We start from the raw sequence: 23,015 nt of genomic DNA on the forward strand, positions 1-23,015 counted from the left end.
AAGTTCAGCTGAGGACAGTGTCCTCAGAACAGCCTGCTGTAGCTGATGCCTGGCTTGGATGAAATCCAGAAAAAACACACATACACACACACACACACACACACAAATATATCAACATTCTTTACACAGTTCACACAAACAGTTTCAAACATATGCAGAGAAAACACACATGCACAAGCAGGCACGCATGCACGCACACGCGCGTGCACACACACACACACACACACACAGATTGACACATGACAAAATATAATCTATTGTTGTGTTTAACTTCATTTGGACCCTTTAATGGGATTTTGAATACGGGTATTATGAAATATCCATATTGTTTAAAATGACCCGTGATTAAAGTTATTAGGTAATAATTAATGCATTAATCCTATATGCACAACCTTATGTACAACTTTCAGCGGGCTCTGGACATGATAAAACTTCACTCCAAGGCTGATGGAAACACCCTGGATGATGATGACTTATATCAATCACATCGTCTTCATGCGAAGCCACACAGTTCACCTTTTGAAAACATAAATTATTATCTCACATTTTGTGGCGCACATGTGAAAAAACATCATTATAACTTGTACACAACTAGGTTACTGTATAACACATAAAAACTGTGTTTTAGTGTTGTTGGCCCAATTATTAGTGCCATCGATACTCTGATTAAAACATAGAAACACACACACACACACACACACACACACACACACACACACACTTCACACAGAATTTTCTATTTCGATTATTTCGCCAACCAGGTGTTCTATGAAAATGGTTCACATTCACATTCACATTCACACAGTAAATAGCTTTTAATTGATTAATTGTGCATATTCTTAGGGGTCGGACCCCTATTGTTATTTCTCTGCGTTAATTTTTTTTTTATTCTAGGCGTTTTTCAGGCTAAAAGTATCTCCAACAGCAGAACCCACAGATATAGTTGAGGTCTCGTTGGAACCTGGACGTTTTAGACATCTTGTCGTTCGAGTTTGATCAATATCGATCTAGATTTGGAGCACAAATTAGTGAAAATATGACGTAATTTAATTTGTTTCAGGAGCAGGCCGCTTTGTGACATCATCATCCCAAGTTATATAAGTCTTAGCTTCGTCTCTCGGAAGTCATTTCCTTCCAGTCACTTGCGAGTATGACAAAGAAGGGTAATTTACCTTTGTGCGGATCTTCGTGCACGGAGCATAGAGGCGTCATACTCCTTTCTGCTGTCCTTTATATTCCTTTCCACTCTTACGTTTATATTGCGGATATGTCCAAATACATGGAGTATCAACCAAAAAAAGTCACAATTACTGATAAGCCCCATCTACAGCTTGGGTGTACTGTAAAACTCTGCAATGTCATGTGTCATTGCGCCACGCCCTGCCTCCTGCATGCTCTACCCAGGCTCCGCCTCTCACATAAACCAAACAGAGTATTTTCAGGTAAGCGCGTCTGACACGGAAAATCTCTGTTTCTGTGTGTGAAAGGGCAACTCCGGACAATGTCCGCACCTGATTATCCGGACATTGTCCAGAGTTCATGAGGAAAAGCAGCTTCAGAAAAGACAGCTTGAGCCGGGGCTGTGTTTAAAGGAAACTTGAAAACCGTAACTCTCACTGCGTACCCCAGAAACTAAAATCATTCAAAGAAGACGTTTTCACACCGCAGGAATTTCTAAGAACCATTGGAGGAACTGACCTTTTCTTTCGTGTCCACACTGTGTCATTCAGGAATGATCTTAATTCTGAAAACACCGTTCTTCAGGGATATTTAAACTGAACACCAGAAGAGTAACACGTACACCACGTTCCAAATTATTATGCAAATTATATTTTTCTCTGATAGTCGATGCAAATGACAGTCAGTATAATTTTCGAGTCATCAACCGTTAGGGTATAATTCGAATGTTATTGAACAAACCTCCCAATGATAACAGTATTTTTTTCAAAAATAAAAAACTCACAATGCACTGTTCCAAATTATTATGCACACCAGAGTTTCAAAACATTTAATAGGTTGTAAAGAACTGAAAATGGTCATTTGTTGAATTTGCAGAATGAGGAAGCCATATTTACTGAAATCAAAAGCTATTTCAATTAAAAACATCTTAACAGGCCAAAATACACGTTAACATAGGACCCCTTCTTTGATATCACCTTCACAATTCTTGCATCCATTGAACTTGTGAGTTTTTGGAGAGTTTCTGCTCGAATTTCTTTGCAGGATGTCAGAACAGCCTCCCAGAGCTGCTGTTTTGATGTGAACTGCCTCCCACCCTCATAGATCTTTTGCTTGAGGATGCTCCAAAGGTTCTCAATAGGGTTGAGGTCAGGGGAGGATGGGGGCCACATCATGAGTTTCTCTCCTTTTATGCCCATAGCAGCCAATGACACAGAGGTATTCTTTGCAGCATGAAATGGAGCATTGTCATGCATGAAGATGATTTTGTTACGGAAGGCACGGTTCTTCTTTTTGTACCATGGAAGAAAGTGGTCAGGCAGAAACTCTATATACTTTGCTGAGGTCATTTTCACACCTTCAGGGACCCTAAAGGGGCCTACCAGCTCTCTCCCCATGAAAACATGACTCCGCCACTTCCTTGCTGCACGGTACTCATCAGTAAACAAGACTGTTTGAAAATGAGTCTTCATGTATTTCTGGGCCCACTGCAACCGTTTCTGCTTGTGAGCATTGGTTAGGGGTGGCCCAATAGTAGGTTAATGCACAACTGCAAGCCTCTGGAGGATCCTACACCTTGAGGTTCGGGGGACTACAGAGGCACTAGCAGTTTCAAATACCTGTTTGCTGCTTTGTAACGGCATTTTAGCAGCAGCTCTCTTAATCCGATGAATTTGTCTGGCAGAAACCTTCCTCATTATGCCTTTATCTGCACAAACTCGTCTGTGCTCTGAAACAGCCACAAATCTCTTCACAGTACGATGATCACGCTTACGTTTTTGTGAAATATCTAATGTTTTCATACCTTGTCCAAGGCATTGCACTATTTGACGCTTTTCGGCAGCAGTGAGATCCTTTTTCCCTCCCATATTGCTTGAAACCTGTGGCCTGCTTAATAACGTGGAACGTCCTTCTTAAGTAGTTTTCCTTCAATTGGGTTCACCTGGCAAACAAATTATCACAGGTGTCTGAGATTGATTTCAGTGATCCAAAGAGCCCTGAGACATAATACCTTGCATGAGTTTAATTGAAAAACAAAAAAATGTAATGTTTATGACACTTAAATCCATTATGCATAATAATTTGGAATGCGGTGTAAAGCAAAGTAATCCTCACAATATAGTTTTGGGCCATTTTCAAAGAATTAATGGAGATCAACTGCATATTTACTCTGTGATTGAAAATTTACATTATTATTACATTTTGATGTTTGTAAATGTAAACTCTTTACTTATTTTTTTAAGACAACCCAAGAAACACAACACACACACACACACACACACACACACACACACACACACACACACACACACACACACACACACACACACACACACACACACACACATACACACACACACACACACACACTCATGATCCGTTTTGGTGTTGGGTTGGTTTCCTGACGCTGTCGCCAGAGAGTCGGTCATTTCCTGGAGTCCTGGAGTCATCGCTCTGCTGAACGTGGCTTTGCAAAGGACAGATTTATTTTTTTATTTTCGCTTGCAGAACCGGCCCGGACTACAGCAAACTAGTGGAAAAGTAACGTCTAGTTAAAGTAACAAGTGCTATTAGCGCCATAGTATAAAATCGACTATGCTTATTCCCCTTTGTACATACATTTTAGTATCTTTATTGTAATTTAATTTTCTTTTAACATTTTTTGTATAATGGCAATTTTGGCTTTTTGCCATCAGGACCAGGGCTCTGCAACAATCTGCCTGATGAAATAAACCTGTCCAAGTCAGTGCCTGCTTTTAAATCTCTTTCAAAAATTATATATATATATATATATATATATGTTTTACCTATATGCTTTTTTAACATATGTTGCCTGCATATTTACTCTTTTGAATTACCACATTTGCTTTTTTGATGTTGTGTGTGAAGCATTTTGTTAATGTATTTTGAAAAGTGCTTTATAAATAAAGTTTAAATTATATAATATTAGATTAGATTAAACACAGCTATTCTTTGTCATTGCACAGAGTACAAGTACTGAGGGAACGTAATGCATTTCTCTGCATTTTACCCATCCTAGTAACTAACGTACTTTGGAGCCGTGGGCTGCCATATAGCGGCGCCCGGCAAGCAGTTAGGGGGTTAAGTGCTCAAGAATACATCAGCACGCCACCAGGAGGAGCCTGGGTTTGAACCGGCAATCTTCCGATTACAAGACGACCTGCTCTACCTCCTGAGCCCCCCTGCATATAATATGATAATAATAATAATAATAATAATAATAATAATAATAATAATAATAATAATAATAATAATAATAATAATATAATAACTTAATAAAAAATATATAATCCATCATTATATGATGTTACAATACCATTGGACTGTTGGAGAGAAGACGAGATGTGATCATGACCAAAGTAGACTTTGTGTTTCTCCCTCGGTGGGAACCTCTGGTGTAGGTATTAGTTTGCTTGTTAGATTAGTCTTTATACTTTTATTTGTCTTTTTTATATTCCCTTATCAGTCCCACAACGGGTAAATTCGCAATTTCTCTGCATTTACCCATCCTAGTATCTTACGTATCTAGGAGCGGTGGGCTGCCATGTAGAGGCGCCCAGGGAGCAGTTAGGGGGTTAAGTGTCTTGCTCAAGGACACATCCGCACGTTACCAGGAGGAGCCTGGGATCGAACCAGCGACCGTCTGCTTTCTAGACGACCCGCTCTACCTCCTGAGCGGGCGAATTCCATCGTTTAGATTTCTGATCATGATGTGACTCCAAACACGCCAGACGACCAACTTTATTTTTCTTCCCATTGTCACAACCAGTTAACCAGATGAAAAACAGGAGCACAGAAGTGGATTCCACTTGCTCCTATTCACCAATGGAAACATGGATTATATAACAACCCTAATATGAAGTTTCGGGTCATTTTAAGCAGGTCAGATGTTTGTTCCTTTTCTCTTTTATTGGCAGATATTGTCTAAATACTTTTCCACACTTTTCCTTCTTCCACACAGTAAAATATGCCCCGAAAGCAGCATTTAAAAAAACAAATCAGATAAGAGCCAGCTGCATAGGATGTTGAATAAAATATTAGACGGAAATTTGACTGTGGTCGAGCCGTTAGGAGTTATTATTCATTTTGATGATGGGATTTTAGTTTTGCTAAGACTTGTCTATTTCACATTTAAAGAAATTGCCCTAATGTCTATTACATATTCGAGTACAGTTTACTCAAGTCAAGTTTGTTTGTAACGTCCTTTATTACACTTTATGTATATAGATAGATGGATAGATGGATGGATGGATGGATGGATGGTTGGATGGATGGATGGATAGATGGATGGATGGATGGATCCATCTATCTAGATATTTTTATTGAGGGTAGCCTTCACTCATTTGTATATATATTCTTTGATTTAAAATGTTCTTTTTAAATTATATTTGGTTTAGTTATATTTATATATTTTATATATTTATCTTTATAATTTTTTTTGCTTTCCATTTGCTTTGACAATGTAAACTTATATTTCTCCGGGCCAATAAAGTGCTTTTGAATTGAACTGAATTGAATTGATGGATAGCAGCTGGAATAATTTGGGCTGGATACATTGTGTTTCCTCTCCTTTTTATCATGTGATTTGTACTGTTACTCTCACTATATTATGTCTAACAAATACAGAAACAATATAGAAACTTATAGAAAACAACTCCTTAACTCAAAAAACTTAATAATCCATCCGCCGAGACATTTCATGGAACAGAAAAACAAAATCATCAGCCGATAAAATGAAACATAAATCCAAATGCCCTTTGCACCTCCTCAGGATCAGAAAACCTGTTTTTTATATCTTCATTAATTCATTAAATCATTCTGAGATTTATATCCTCCCAGAAAGCCATGCGGGCCCTCTGACCTGCCCCTAAAATAACAATAACTAACAAAATACGGTTGATGCTATGTAACAGCACTTCAACTCTTGAACTCCTGCGGCATCTTTTAATCTCCCATCAGTCGGCGTATGATTCACCATAGAAAAGGCCCGAAAAGTTTATTATTCAAAACAACACCGCTGCCGCTGTGGAAAATCAAAGCTGGAGCCCTGAGGAGTAATGGTCCTGTGAACTACATGTAATTCATAAGTACAGGAGCGAAAAACAATTTTAAAAAAAGACACTCACTGGCAGCTTTAATGAAGCTCCTCTGGTACTGGTACGTCATGAGGGGAGCAGGGAGCATTCTGGGAAATAATATCAAGAACAAAGAGAGATGTCAGTCAGAGTGGCAACTAGGGAAGAAGTAAAGAAATAAAAAGGAAAATCAAACAATATGAAATTTGTGTTCAGTAATTCAGTAATCAACAGGAAATGCAAACATTTTTATCCCTCCCTCCCTCCCTCCCCATACCAGTTTACACAGCTGGAGATCAGTTTATCACAGCAACCTGAGATTACTAATGGCTTCAATCCATGGTGTGTGTGTGTGTGTGTGTGTGTGTGTGTGTGTGTGTGTGTGTGTGTGTGTGTGTGTGTGTGTGTGTGTGTGTGTGTGTGTGCGTGCGCTTTCAGTTGTGCGGAGAAGCCTTCAGATAGAATGAGCACAGCTTGATCTGCACCTCCACTTACTGGAAATACCACCTGAGATCCATCCATCCATCTCACTCTCATCCCTCCATTTTGCCACCCCTCCAACACACATCCTTCTATCCATCTCTCCATCCATCCATCTCACTCTCATCCCTCCATTTTGCCACCCCTCCAACACACATCCTTCTATCCATCTCTCCATCCATCCATCTCATTCTCATCCCTTCATTTTGCCCCCCCCCCCCCCCCCAGCACCTGAGGTAGTGTTTGATGGCGCTGGTGATGGTCTTTATCTCCCACTCAGTACTGTCCAGCTCCACGTCTGCGCACGTCTTCGGGTCTGGACCGGATCAAACGTTTTAGAAAGGCATGTAAACAGCCTAGGTAAGTCAAATTAAATAAGCCATATTTAATAATAATGTAATTAATGAAGGAAATGATTATCTATTATCAAAATTAGTATCAAAAACAATTATGTATAGAAAGACAATGAGGTATAAAACTTTGCACAATGATGAGTATAGATCCAAATTGTTATTAGTATCTTTTGGCCATTAGAGGCAGAAAGTGTTGTGAAGATAATCAAGATGCTTTTCTTTCAGTAATCAATTTAATTTAGCATTTTGTTTATTCAATATATTCTGTATATTTTTATATATATGGCTATATTTACTATTTATTACATTTATATATATATTTTTTGGGCCATTCACTTTTTATTTTATTTTATTTTATTATAATATATATTTTTTTTTATTATCCAGTAATGTTCTTTTATGTTTTTTTGGTTTTAAAGCTGAGAGTCTGGTGAAAGGCACAACACTTGGTGGAATAAGCTGATTCTAATTCTATTTCTGACTGATTCTGGTATTGGACTGATATATATGAAATATATCATAATTGTATTTTAATACCTGGAGTGCTTCTGTTCCTTCCTGACTCGAGTGTGCTTACCTTTTTGTTGTACTTTGCATTCTTGTAATCTCCTAATATTACTAATTTCTTCCATCTCATAAACTCACTTTCTTATTCATTCACCAGTTATCATCAAGCTTTCTTTTAGAAGCCACTTTTTTCAGTTCGCTCAAAAGAAGCTCCATCTTCAAAATACCAAAGCGATTAACAAACCAACACATGTTTTTAGTTTTCACCATAAGGGAGTGTGTATTTCTGTATGTGCATTTTCTGTGTGTGTGTGTGTGTGTGTGTGTGTGGGTGTGTGTGTGTGTGTGTGTGTGTGTGTGTGTGTGTGTGTGTGTGTGTGTGTGTGTGTGTGTGTGTGTGTGTGTGTGTGTGTGTGTGATGCTTACCCATAGCGAGGCTCAGTAGTTTCTGTACTCTGGAATTAACTCCAACAATTCTGTAAAGGCCCTGTTCATTTATACCTGGAGCAGGGAGAGGAGAGGAGACAAGGAGAAAGGGAGCAAGGAGAGAAGATGAGATAAGGAGAGAGGAGAGGGGATATGAAAAAGAGAGGCGACAAGGACAGGGGACAGGAGAAATGGAGAGGAGAGGAGACATGAAGAAAGGGGAGGAGACATGGTAGGAGGGGAGGAGGAAAGGAGGTATAAAAAGGAGAGGAGAGAAGGAGGGAGGAGATAAGGAGAGGAGGGAGGGAGACATGAGAGAGGGGAAGAGACATGGAGCGAGATGAGACAAGGGGAGAGAAGATGAGATGTGAAGAAGAGAGGGGAAGAGATGGAGAGGAGATGAGAAAAGGGGAGAGAGGAGATGTAAAGAAGAGAGGAGACAAGAAGAGAGAAGACATGGAGAGGAGATAAGGAGAGAGGAGACATGGAGAGGGGAGAGGAAATAAGACAAGGAGATAGGAGAGGAGACAAGGACAGGGGAAAGGAGATAAGGAGAGGCAACAGGGAGAGAGGAGAGGAGAGGAGACATGGAGAGGAGAGAAGACAAGGAAAGAGGAGAGGAGATAAGGAGAGAGGACCAGAAGAGGCACGGAGACAGGGAGAGAGGAGAGGAGACATGGAAAGGGGAGGAGACATGGAGAGGTGAGGAGACAAGGAAAGAGGAGACAAAGTGAGAGTAGACAAGGAGAGAGGACATGAAGAGGAGATATTAAGATGAGAGGAGGCAAGGAGAGAGGAAGGGAGACATGTAGAGGAGAGAAGAGTGAAAATCCTCTCAATCAGAGAATTACTGGTATGTCATCATTTGCTGTCGGCTCGTTTTTTAGCCAAAGCGATCAAATGATTTAGCTATTGAGTAGAACTATAAAGTGGAAGTCATGCGCATGGTACCTCTGGTCTCCACGGCGTAGATGAATTTCTTCGCCACGTTGAAGCCTATCAGGTCGAGCTGAGCCACTGAGCCCAAAACAGAGAGAGAGAGAGAGAGAGAGAGAGAGAGAGAGAGAGAGAGAGAGAGAGAGAGAGAGCGAGAGAGAGAGCGTGAGCGAGAGAGAGAGAGAGAGAGAGAGAGAGAGTGAGAGGACGACGGTTCGGGAAGGTAAGACAGCGAAGCGGCGAAACACCAGCAAACAACGACGTTGAATCGGTAAAAACAGCTGCCACCTGCAAGAGCTGTGTTTTCATACTGTAGTGATAAAACCTAAGGTAATTGATACTAAATGATTCCAGGGAATTAAAGTGACTCACTGCCTTCAGCCTGGCAGTCCCTGTTCAGGTTGTACACCTGCGAAAAGCAAAAGACCACAACACACAAAATGTGTTGGCGAGATCAACAACAATAAACAATACAAATTTTAAAAACACATAGATGATGGGATCACGTCAGCATTTCTTCACTTTCCTTACTCCAATTGGAATGATGATAACCGAACCAGGACAGTAGACAGATGTACACAACAGAGACAGCATGGTAGCAAGGAAAGGTTTGGCTCTTTTTGGAGATTTGGTTCTTGACGAGTCACACGGTAAAAAGAGTCGTTCAATTTGTCGACTCTTCGAATGGAGGGCTTCCGGTGAACAATGAACGCGAGTAGGTCGGCTCTTTGTGGAGTTGTGAAAGGAATTCTCAGAAGACTCAATCATTTCTGTCAAAATGATTTATTTAGGCAGAATAATGCAAAGTGTGTATCACAAAAACTTCCCCGAAAATTGTTTATTTTGGTGAAATAAAGTGTAAATCAGTCAGATTCAATATGTGTTATGCCAAATGCCTGAGCAGTTTTTTCCATATTTATTTAGTCCTCAGTAAAAATGATGTTGAGTTTGAAAGTCAGTATGAAGTCCTGTGTCTGGCTGTAGTTACAAAATCGCAAAATAAAATAAACTCTTTGGCCAGAGTGACTCCCGACTCCTGACTCATTCAAAGGTTAGTTCACTACGAAAGAATCGTTTGCGAGTCTTGCATCACGACAGCCATGCTCCCAAAGCAAATTGATCTCAGACGCCTCGATGGAGGGTTGCTGTTTGGAGTCTCTTCTCGGGGCTTTTCCCAGAAACATAACTTTTTATACAAAGGCATTGCTGCAAAAACGATCTGCTTCCATCTTCTGGAAACATTTGCACGTTATCGCCGTGTGCAGAGACGAACCCCTCGACCCGAACTTTAGCAAGCGACCTTTTGAACTCCCTCTACCTGTTACCGTGGCAACCTACCGGCTCTCTGCCATCCATGGCTTCCATCCACAACCTGCGGTCTTCCTCCGAGAGAGCCTGCATAGTGATGACTCCGGGCCTGCGCGTACACACACATATTATATATGTATATATACTGTATATGTATATAATAAAACTGTATGTAATAACCCCTTTGATACAAATCTATCTATATATCTATGGATTAATAAAGTGTTATCTTATCTTATCTCGTGTTTGTTGTGCAACAGATTGGCCACCAAAAAAACTCCTTGGTGGCACTGAAATGCTCTTATGCAAGTCATGCATAAGAGCACAGACACACACACACACACACACACACACACACACACACACACACACACACACACACACACACACACACACACACACACACACACACAGACACACACACACACACACACACACACACACACACACACACACACACGTCCAAAGTGGAGGTTGACAGATTTAGTGGCAGAAATCAATCTCTTTCTCTCTTTCCATCTTCTCGCTCTCCCTCCATCTGCTTGTCTGTCTCTCTGACGCCATTACACTTACAATATAAAGAAGTAAAGAGGGTTGAACGTGGGAAACTATCGATATAACAGGTTTGAGAGAAAACTAAGGGGGAAGGGAGAGGTGAGGCGAGGGAAAGAGAGAGAGAGAGAAAAGGGGGAAACTAGGGCTGATGGGTAGATCAATCTTATCCTTTATTCTCTTTAAGTGGTATTGTACCATATAATTTAACTAAAGTGCTGTCCACGGTCTAAGAAAAAATGATGATGAGATATACATGAAAAGAACATTCAGATAGAATATATATATATAAATACACACACACACACACACACAAACACCACACACACACACACACACACACACACACACACACACACACACACACACACACACACCCCTTACCTGTCTACTGCCTCCACGTCAAAACAAAACCTCTTCTCTATTGAGTCTGTCTTCCGTCTGATACAGGACTTCAGAGTGAAGCTTTCTTCTTCTCCCTTGGAGAGAGAGAGAGAGAGAGAGAGAGAGGGACATGTAAGGCCATTATAAAAACAGTACTTTCAAAGGGTGCAATAATTCATATTTATCTCCAATTTGATATAGATAGTTAGATAGATGGATAGATCGATAAATAGATCTTGTTTGTCAGTATCTTGTTGTTGTTGTTTTACCAGAGCTGTTAGTGCGACGGTAGGTTTTCTGATTGTTCCCACATTGTTTTGATTAGCTAGTCATACCTTTGCCAACCCCTCCGCACTCCAAGTTCTGGCACTTACAGAAACTTGCATTCGCACCGAGAATACACCAACCCCTGCTGCCCTTGACCCACCTCTCCTTCTCTCCCACCCTCTCGCTCAACTGGGCGAGGAGGATGATAGGTTTGCTAATGTCTCAGAAGTGGAAATCCACTCCACTCATCTCCCTCTGCAATAATACCTTGTTTGAATATCATGCAATAATTAATACTTATTCTGTTAAAATGTACATTGTCGTTATCTATCCTCCACCAGGTCAACTGAACCTGAACCTCCTCCACACCCCAGTAGCAACCTACTGGACCTCATTTTAAGATGTAACTGTATCACTGACAACCCTCTTGTCACCCCATTACACACTTTGGATCACTTTTTTATTCAGTCCTCACTCTCTCTGCCTCTGTGTCCAGGACTCATAAACACATCACTGATGGTAGGAACAATCCCAGACACATTTTAGCAGGCTCAAGTAACTCCACTGCTCAAGAAACAATCACTTAACCCATCACAAGTACAGAATTACAGACCACTCTCTCTTCTGCCATTTCTATCCAAAACAAACAAACTAACTAACAAACAAACAAACTGCTGCCCTGCCAACCGTTATCTGCGGGCATCTAGAGCGGCCCATAAGGTATCGGTTCTGCTTTAGCTTGATTTATCCGCAGCCTTTGACACTGTTAACCATCATGTTCTCTTGTCCAGCCTCTCTGATCTTGGTATTACAGGGACTGCGCAGAGATGGTTCGAGTCTTACCTCTCGTGTAGATCCTACAGGGTGTCATGGAAGGGAGAGGTGTTCAAGTGACACCAGGTAAGGACCGGTGTCCTGTAGGCATCTATGCCTGGCCCCCTTCTCTTCTGACTGTACACCTCTCACTGCGATCGGTCATCCAGCCATATGGCTTCTCCTACCACAGCTACGTTGATGACGCACAGCTTTACCTCTGCTTTCCTCCAGAGATACCACTGTCTCTACGAGAATCTCGGCATGCCTCGCAGACATCTCTGTCTGGATGAAGGAACGCCACCTCCAACTAAATCTCTCCAAGACAGAACTCCTCATCATCCCGGTAATTCCAACCATTCAACACCGCAAGAATGTTCAGCTCGACATCATTAACATCATCCAAGTCTGCTAGAAATCTTGGGGTAGTGATTCATAACCAGCTAACTTTCTATGATCAAATTTCCCTGTCTCCTGATCCTGCATATTCACCCTGTACAACATCAGGAAGATCAGATGGTATCTGTCGGAGGAACAGGGCACAGCTCGTGGCCGGGTGCATGTTATCTCACGACTAGTCTACTGCAACGCTCTGCTGGCTGGTCTACCAGTGTGCATTGAATGCAGCAGCGCCCCTAGATTTGAATCAGCCAAAGCGTGCATACGTCACGCCTCTCTTCATCTCTCTCCACTGCCACCGTGTAGCTTCAAATCATTGATGCTGGCCTACAGAGCAGTCACTGGATCTGCACCCACACACATTGAATCACGTATCAGGCCATATGCCCCAACCCGCTCTCTGAGGTCTGCAAATGAGCAGCTGGTGGTGCCTCCACTACATGGAATATGTTCTCAATCCAGACTCTCGCATGGTGCCCTAGTGGTGGAATAAGCTACACAGCTCGTTACGCTCTGCATACACACTCATTTTCAAGAAATACCTGAAGACCCTGCTTTTTCAGGAACATCTTAATACCTGATCCTGTCCTTGCTAGGACTAACTATTCTTGTATTTGTTGAGGATGACTAGCTTAAAGTTGTTGTACTGACAATGCACAAACAACACATGAGTTGTTGATGTTGACTAGCTTTTAAGTTGTTATTTTGACGTAATGCACTAACATGGGTGCTTATCATACTGCAATAACATAAAAATAAATATATAAATAAATAAATAAATAAACAAATAAATAGATAGATAGATAGATAGATAGATAGATAGATAGATAGATAGATAGATAGATAGATAGATAGATAGATAGATAGATAGATAGATAGATAGATAGATAGATAGATAGATAGATAGATAGATAGATATACATATATATATATTAATGAGACTATTTTATTCAGATTCCTGACAGCTATCTAGCACTTTTATCTGGAGGAATTTAGAGCCAGGACTTATGTTCGGTTGCTCCAATGGTCAATGTATTTTTAAAATGTAATTGTTAATGTAAGACAGATAGACAGATGGACAGATAGAACAACCCACCACTTTCCCGCCCGACTTTTGGTCATACAGCACCATGCTGATCCTCTTAGGCTCCCGGTGATACGTGCAGTAGTACTTCACCCAAGAAGACACAAATGGACCTGACGGAGGGAAAGAAAGAGAGAATGGTTGTTAAAGTGAAAGAGTGAAACAATATAAATGTTGCAATCAAAACAAAATTCATTGAAAAATTCAACAAGTCATTAAAAATGTGTGATTTAGAAACATTGGTTCTACTCTTTCACCCTATTCTCTCTCAAATGAGAAGAAAGAAGAAAAGATAAATGTTTTATCTGAGAAGTTTATTTAGTAAACCAAAAAAAAGGATGCAATAAAAAGTGCAGTAATTATGGCACAAATTTTGGTATTCTCCTGGTGTAAATTAAATCGGAAAATAAAGTAATACTAAAAAAACCCCAGGAGAGTCTGACCTCTTGTACTAGCATTTCATTACTGCTTTTTTGTCTGTATGTGTGTGTGTAAGAGACACCCAACCACACACATACAACCACACATTTATGGACCCATGCAAACCCACACACACTGGACTGGCTGGGGCAGATTTATGATTAAATCGTCTAACGGCGATCGATTCAAGACACGTCTTTTTTGTTTGTTTGTTTTTTTATCGGCCAGGAAAAAGCTGAGTATTGAAAGGGTGTCAGTGCAGTGTGGCGGGCCAAGCCGCCGCTGCAGACAGGCAGTGCAGGCTCCCATTCCTGGGCTGCTCAGCCACTGCAGATCGGGCGAATCCAAGCCGCCATAGCTCTCGCCGAGGACCACGCCGACCAAGCCTATTGGCACACCTCCGCCTACCGCGCTGGCCCGGAGAGGGGCCCACCAAGGGAGCCTGGACCGGCGTGGGAGTTGTCGCGGGACCGACCAGTGTCACCGCCATGGACCTTGCAGCCACCACCATCCTCCTCCCTTCCAGGGCTCCAGGAGGGGCCCACCTCCCGCCCCTTCCCCTGCCAGAGGAGGTGACGATCCCTGGTGGGAGGCCACCTCCTATCCGGCTCCACCCCCCGATTCCTCCAGAGTGGCGCAGCCCCGGGACCATCGGAAGCTGGGCGGACGTCTGGGCAGGTATGCTGGTGATGCAGGTGACACGACCACGACTTCCGGGACTGCCCCATCATGGAGGTCGGCCAGGTCATTCGGGTTGCCGGCCCGTCGGATCCCTACCCCGGTCAGGAAGGGGCCTACCGTGTGCCGGTAAGGTTACAAGGGGGTAGACATCAGGCTTTGCTGGACTCAGTTCGACCATTTGTAGAGGCATCGTGGGTGGATATTTGTTGTGTGCATGGGGATATTCACACATATTCAGTTTAAGGGAAAAAAGCATATGATGAAGGCTTGGGTTAGTTCCCAGCTGTTGGCTAAAATCAGGGGGGGGAAGAAATTGTGGCAAGAAAAGAAAAGGCAAGAAATTGTGTTGTTTGAAATAAACAAAGACTTTCAAGTTTTAACCAAAATTCAAAATTAATTTTATGCTCTAATTATTGACAGATTTTTCTTAAGTGAAGACATTGGTGAGGTTTAGAAGAAACCTGTAAATATAGTGACGACTATGTTTTACTGGGGATGGTAGCTCACGAGGTAGAGCTGGTCATCTAGTAATCTAATGGTTGCCGGTTTGATCCCAGGCTCCTCCTGCTAGCATGCTGTAGTGTCCTTGAGCAAGACACTTAACCCCTCATTGCTCCTGATGGCTGCGTCCGTCGGTGTTTGAATAATTGTAAGTCGCTTTGGATAAAAGCGTCTGCTAAATGTAATGTAAGCATGTAAGTAAGCTTTACAGAAAAAGCGCCCTAGGGTTATGTTGAGACTGTAAAAAGGTACGTGATAGAGTTATTTATTGAGACCACAGTAATCTACGTGAAATAGAACTTGGTTTATCTATTGAGAACATAATAAGGTATATGAAATAGAGCAATTTATTGAGACCGTAATAATGTATGTGAAATAGAATTTGGTTTATCTATTGAGACCGTAATAACATACTAGGTATTAATTACGTGAAATAGATAAAAATGGAGAATAAGGAAACACCAATTGACATGAAAGAAATCTCCAGGTCAAAAGAAAATCACAATTGAAATAATTTTTTTTTTTAAATAACATTTTTAAAAATTAAAAATTACAATGGGGTCGTACAATAGCAAACCCAAGGACAATGATATAACTATCGGTCCAAACATAAATTTTATGTTGAAAAATTACGGTCAACAAAGTTTGACTCAAATAGGTGAATGGGTTAATCGTCATGGTTTCCCCGCAGGAGGAAGTTTCAGCCGCACACAACTGGAACATTGAGGGAAAGTTTACGACGAAGAGAATTATAGACAGAAAAGAAAGAGAGGACGTAGGTTTATGGGGGATTGGCAGGCTTATGGAATGTGGTTGGAGGAAGCTCAGACTAGGGATAGAAAGTCTAGAGAAGGGAAAGGCACATCCTTAGCCGTGTCTCAGTTTCTCAAAGTGCAGGACAGCGAACTACTGGACGCATCGCCATGTTGCCCCCCCTCCAGTGGCCCCACCGACACTGATCCAACCAGAGATGGTCTTCGTCCAGCCTCCACCCTTCCACCCGCAAACAACGTGACGAAGACACCGTGGAGGTTTACCATGCACGACTGCTGGTAGCCCACAATTCACACAGCGGGTTGACCAAACCTGCACCAGGGGCATGAATGACCCCATGGGAAGCTCATCTGAGAAACAGCTTCCTGCATGGCCGCCATGCCCGACTCGCCTTACAAGTCAAAAAGACCTGTATTAATTGGGACACTGCAAGAATGACAGACATTCTCACTCATGCCAAACATGCTGAGCGACTCGCCAAAGAAAAAGCCAAGGGCCAGAAAGAACATCAGGAGAACGTCAGGAGGCCCTCCACCTAGCTGTTATTCAGATGTTCCATTACAGTTAGCTGTGGCAGAGGGTGTGGACGCGGACAAGGACAGGTATCAAGAATTCCGTTCCATGCTGGTGAATAAGGAATGAGGACCACAGGCTCCAACACCTGTTTAGACTGTGGCAAATCCAGACACTGGGCCAAGGAATGCCTAGCAAAACCACGTCACAATGACCGGATGGCACACCAGGGGTCTGACTAACATGGGGCGGTGCCGACAGGGGGACCGGGGTGAGCACCAGACGAGAGACCGGACACTGATGACGGCATACCCCAAGGTGGTAACAACACCAACACACCCACACCAGCTGAATTCCACACAAACCCGAGAAAATATGTTGATACAATTTCTCCAAAGGGATGAGGAGAAGTCACTGGTACTGCTAAAATACACTTCCGAGCCATACACAAGCCTGCCCATACACACACTCGTGGTTGCAGGTCAGCAGGTTCTCTTCCTCGTTGACTCGGGCGCCACACACACGGGGGTTAAAGCTGACACATTTTCTGATCCACCAAAACTTAGCGGCAGATACAGTATGTTAATTCGATCGGAGCATTAGAACAGAGTGTCAAAGAAAATAACACAGTTCATCTGCCCTGTACGGACTCCAGACGAAGTCTGTTCAAACACACATTTCTGCTTTCCCAATGCTGCCCAATTAACCTGATAGGTCCCATCTAATGTGTGAGTCTGGCTTCTGTTTGGTTTCAACTACTGAAGGAGTGTATATGATGCAAATGGAAGACATGAATGTTGAATACAGTATGATCAAATACAGCCCTACCACGCCACTCTATGTGTAAGACTGGAAGCTCTCACACACCGCTCTACACTCTCCAAATAACTGATACATCGCACTGCTACATGCACACAACGTCACTGAGGTTCTCATGTGCCCACAGGATTTACATTGCACAGCAGATGTACACACAGGGAGAGATGCAGAGTATGAAATAGGATGGTTAAGAGAAGGATGTAGAAATTAAAGACTTTTGTTATGTATGATGTATTGGACTGATCACCGATGTTCTGTTTCTGTCACACTTCCTGAGTCACACCCCAGGCAACCGGGGGGTCCTCAGTGCCACCCTAGGTCCCAGTTCAGAGTCCCGCAATCAACACCACAGGTATCCTTGGCTAAGGCCACAGCAGACACGTGGGAGGAACTCTGCCCCTGGACACTGCGCTGCCAGTTGTAGGACCACTGGGAATGCATGACTGACCCGAACGTTTCCTACAGCCCAAACTTGCAACATCCATCTCCAGGTAAAAGACGCACTCCCCACACAGGGACCACGCAGGGACCATTCCAAATCCTCCTGGTCACCCAAACAGCTGTAAAGGTGATGAGAAGGGCAACCTGGGTCCACGCTAGCCACTGCCAACGTGTTCCAGAACCGTCGGACGACTCAGACCCCTCAGCACAACAGTGCTAAAAGGTCTACGTTGACTCGTCACGGCTGAAGTGCGAGCCTTGCGCCGCTTCTGACCACTTCTGATTCACACATTACACCATACACGTTCCAGAGACAAACATTGCCCAAGACTAAGCTCAAGTTGCCAACAATGGACACCAATGTTCGCCCCTGCCACAGACGGTGGCATGTGTGGCCTTAGAGGCACTATATGTTTCCTACTTGTTGTTTCAGGTTCATCGTTTTACCCCTATGATGATGCCCCCATTTAAGATTGCCTCCTCATGACATCTACGTCGCAAGGCTCTGGCCGGACATGACTATGAATTTTGCTGTATTTGCAATTTGTGGTATGTTTTTTAAACATTATCATGAAATGATAAAAGGGAGGAAATGTAATAGAAAAACACCAGTTTTCATACTATTTGACATAACCAGATGACTTACAGTAACCTTTTGTCCCCTTTTGCTGTAGAACACTGTGGCAGACAAAGGGGTGTGGTCAAGCCGCTGCTGCAGGCTCCCATTCCGGGGCCACTCAGCTGCTGCGGATCGGGCGACTCAACGGAGGCACTCTATTGATTCGTCCGATCCCAAACACAGGAAATAATGAATATTTGGTTGTCCCCGCAGAGGATGGGCGTGCTTGTGGGACATGTGGGACTGGGCGAGTCAAGCCCAACACGTAAGCCGCTGGACACGACAGTGTGAGTCACTAAAAGTGCTGAAGCACATGGACTATTTTCATTTTGAGTTTCATTTTGGCCCACAATCTACCTTTTTTTTTTTTAAAGACAGCAATAAATACATGCCAACCGGCGCTGTTTCGCCTCCACCTACCTCCTCTTCCTCATTCCTTGGCTCTGCGCCACAACACACCTCCACAATGGCAAAGATGGCGAGGGTCCGTGAGCGGGACCAGGAGGCACTCCGGGAAAGCCAGCAGGCCATCCAGGTCCTCCTCCGAGAGCACACCAGACTCGGTGAGGAACGATCGCTGGGCTCCCCCGTCCCCATGCTACAGAAGATGATGGGGGAGGATGATCCTGAGGCGTTCCTCGCCGACTTTGAAGAAATGGCCGAGGCGGCCGGCTGGACAGACCGCGAGCAGGCGTGGCGCCTTATTCCCCTCCTCCCGGGAGAAGCCCAGCTGGCGGCACATGCCCTACCGCCGGAGCAGCGGATGAGCTACGCTGTCGTCCTGAGGGTGGTGATGGAACAGGTCGGAAGGACACCCGAGGGCCACCGCCTGCGCCTCCAGTCACTCCCCTACGACACCACGGGCCAGTCGTTCCTGCACGCCCAGCAGCTCCTGGACGCGGCCCAGCAGAGGCTACGACCAGGGGGGCGTTCCCTGCACCAGATCGTCGAAGCGGTGGCCATAGAATAGTTTGTTGTCAATCTCCCGGCCCGCTCCTCTAGCTGGGTACGTTGTCACGACCATCCTCCCTACAAGCCGCCATAGCCCTAGTGGAGGACAATGCCAAGGCCTATGCCCACACCACCGCTTACCACACCGGACCAGAGAGGGGCCCAACGAGGGACCGTCAGGGACCACAGAAGGGCCCGCGCCTTGATCCGGGGCGGGAGTCGTCGAGGGACCAGCCGGTACCAGCGCCGCGGATCTGGCGGCCATCACCATTCTCCCTTCTGGGGCTCCAGGAGGGGCATAATACCTCTTGGGTATTATGATATTCACACATATCCGATAGTGTGGCTCGAAATTCGCTATAAGGGAAAAAAAGCCTATGGTAAAGGCTGCGGTCAGTTCCCGCCTGTTGCACACCCTGATTTTAGCTACATATTGGCCGCGTTTCGATGTCTCAATGAAATAAGCGCGGGTGTGCACTCACGGTCTGTGGGCATATGTGAGTGTAGTGCGGCACACAGCGATAGGGAAGTGGCACCGGCGGAGGTCACCAGAGGGGAGCCCCAGGTGGGAACTTCCCCAGAATCCTCCATTCAATGGAGGATTTTCCTCTGGAACAATCACGAGATGATACGCTTCATGGGGCCTTTGAGTGGGTAGATAAAATCGATGGCGTGTTAGTGCGTCCGGATGCTGCACTCACTCACCTGTATTTCGCGGTGATTAGGGATAGATTATATCGAGTGAATCGTAATGCTCAGTTGGGAGAAGAGCCAATTGTTTGTCCCTGAAAACCTTTGTGGTTTAGTCTTCTAGGCGGCTCATTAAAACCCAATGGCCCCTCATTTAGGACATGAGAAAATACTTGAGCGGATAATGGCCTGTTTCTACTGGCCGGGCATCTGGGTGGCTGTGCAGCGGGGCTGTGCCGCCTGTCCCAAGTGTCAGCTGGTGAATTCATGGGCTATTCCCAGAGCACCCTTGAGGCCCCTCCCCTTGAGACGCCGTTCGAGAAAATCGCTATGGATCTCTTCGGGCCATTAGACCGCAGTGCTCGGGCCTATCGATTTGTGTTAGTCCGAGTGGACTATGCGACCCGATATCCCGAAGCAGTTTCACTGCGCAGTATTACGGCCAAAAATATGGTGCAGGTGCTGTTTCACAAAGGAATTCCTGTCCAGTACGCCCTGGACCTGAGAGCAAAGCTACACACGTTAGTGTAGGAATCACGGGAGAACTTGTTCCAGGCCGGGAATGTCAGCGCCGCCTGTATGGCAGGGGGGCTTGGTTAGGACAATTCTCATCGGGAGACTGCTCCCTACATCCAGCTCGAAATTACTAGCGAAGTGGCAAGGGCCCTTCATGGTCACATGAGTGGGGGAGGTTGATTATGAAGTCAAACGCACAGATGGGGAGGCTGCCCAAATTTACCCCCTAAACCTCCTAAAAGAATAGAGGAAAGGCATGCCCATAGCACTGGCTACAGCGACGATTGAGAGAGACTAGTTGGGGCCAGAGGTTCCAAAGCCGGCAGATCGCACCACGGCCCTTTTAAGTGAACATCTCTCTCCCGGCCAGAGCGCGGACGTTGTGGCACTGCAGTGGTGCTTTGCTGACATTTTCTGTCCCCTGCCCGGGCGTACGGCCCCCATACTCCACCATGTGGAGATGACCTCGGGGGTGAAGGTGCGCTCCTGGCCGTATCACCTGCCCGACCACAAAAGCAAAATACTGCAGGAGGAATTAGAGGCCATGCTAGACATGGGGGTAATAGAGGAATCTACGAGTGAATGGTCCAGCCCCATCGTGCTCGTGGGTAAGCCCGATGGGTCGGTGCAGTTCTGGGTAGATTACCGGAAGGTGAAAGCGGTGTCAAAATTAGATGCCTACCCAATGCCCCGCGTGGAAGAGCTTCTCGACCGGTTAGGTACGGCTTGTTATTTTACGACGCTGGAGTCGACCAAAGGCTACTGGCAAATTCCCTTGTCCCAGCAGTCCAAGGAAAGATCGGCTGTCTCCACACCGTAAGGCATTTACCATTTTCACGTGCTTCCATTCTGGTTGTTTGGTGCCCCTGCGACCTTTCAGACCTTTCAGTCCTGCTTACACATGCGGCCAGTGCCACTGCCTACTTAGACAACGTGATTATTCATACCAATATGTGGTGGCGGCACCTGCAGCATGTGGACGCAGTGATATTGTCCCTGAGGCACGCCAGGCTCACCGTCAACCCAAAGAAGTGCACGGTTGGGCAGAGGGAGGTACGGTATCTGGGGTACCACTTGAGGGGAGCTTGCTCCGACCCCAGGTGGATAAGACACCATGGTCATGAACACGCCGAGACCCAAGACTAAGAAGGAGGTAAAGCAGTTTTTGGGGCTGGCCGGGTACTATAGGAGGTTTGTGCCGGAATTGACAGCACTGTCCAACCCCTTGACCGACCTAACTCGAAAAGGTGCTCCAGATCCAGTCCAGTGGTCAGAGCCGTGCCAGGAGGCGTTTGTACTGCATACCCTGTACTGCATACCCCTAACTTTGCTCTTCCTTGCTGTCTGCAGACGGACACGTCGGACAGGAGGCTTGGGGCCGTTCTGCCTCAGGAGGTCGAGGGTGTGGACCGATCGGTGCTGTACATGAGCCACAAGCTTGCAGAGCGGGAGACGAGGTACAGCACCGTAGAGAAGGAATGTCTGGCGATAAAGTGGGCTGTCACCCACCCACCCATTACCTCCTGGGTAGGGCCTTCACCCTCTGTTCGGACCACGGCTCACTACAATGGCTCCACCATATGAAAGACACCAATGCGCGGATCACCTGGTGGTACCTGGCCCGACAACCCTTCAACTTTCGGGTGATCCACAGGCCGGCGCCCAGATGGTCGTAGCCGACTTCCTCTCCCGCTCCGGGGGGGGTGTCGGCTGTTGGCTGGCAAGCCCACGCTCCCTTTGGCCCCCTTTGGACAAAGGGGTGTGGTCAAGCCACAGCTGCAGACAGGCGGTGCAGGCTTCCATTCCGGAGCCGCTCAGCTGCTGCAGATCGGGTGAATCAATGGAGGGACTCTGCTTGCCTGTCTTTTTATTTTAGTTTGTTCCCTACATGTATGAAACAACATTTTTAAACACAAGTGAGTTAAGGGACTGTTCAAGCAAAAAAAAAAACGTGTCCCCACTGTCGGGACAGTTTATTTACACTTTTTTCTACATCAGCACTAATGTTAGAGACTAGAAACAGGACGTTAAGCTGCAAATGCGTTGGATGGACTGTGGCAATTGGAAAAATAAGTTCTTAATAAAAATGTGATATTACTGTTATAAAAAAAACACTAAGGTAGTGTAAAGCCACACGAAAGCGCTTGTATATTTATTATTTATTGTATAATTCGTACGTTTCTCCTGAATGAACAGGTATCCCTCCATGGTGTGCTGGCTGACACTCTTGTGTTCGTGAGGATTCTCCTTCATCTTCCTCATCAGGCTCTCCACCTCTGACCGCGTGCTCTCGAAGCGGTTCCTCG

The 23,015-nt window shown here is 44.8% G+C and overlaps 1 protein-coding gene across 1 annotated transcript in view; it reads right to left on the reverse strand.

The window, feature by feature from the left end:
* The window catches only part of LOC307239676 (rho GTPase-activating protein 26-like), a 116,012-nt gene that overhangs the window by 37,666 nt on the left and 55,331 nt on the right, over positions 1-23,015 (reverse strand). Inside the window, exons 8-16 of the mRNA XM_080013189.1 lie at positions 22,887-23,015; positions 13,797-13,897; positions 11,222-11,316; positions 10,316-10,394; positions 9,350-9,386; positions 8,993-9,058; positions 8,042-8,116; positions 6,987-7,071; positions 6,327-6,385 (exon numbers count right to left, since the gene is read on the reverse strand). The exon at positions 22,887-23,015 is cut by the window's right edge and continues 1 nt beyond it. Of these exons, the coding sequence (XP_079869315.1) occupies positions 6,327-6,385; positions 6,987-7,071; positions 8,042-8,116; positions 8,993-9,058; positions 9,350-9,386; positions 10,316-10,394; positions 11,222-11,316; positions 13,797-13,897; positions 22,887-23,015 (726 nt within the window). The remainder of the gene's footprint in view (positions 1-6,326; positions 6,386-6,986; positions 7,072-8,041; positions 8,117-8,992; positions 9,059-9,349; positions 9,387-10,315; positions 10,395-11,221; positions 11,317-13,796; positions 13,898-22,886) is intronic.

Source organism: Zeus faber, assembly GCF_960531495.2.
Source record: "Zeus faber genome assembly, chromosome: 14".
NCBI lineage: Eukaryota > Metazoa > Chordata > Actinopteri > Zeiformes > Zeidae > Zeus > Zeus faber.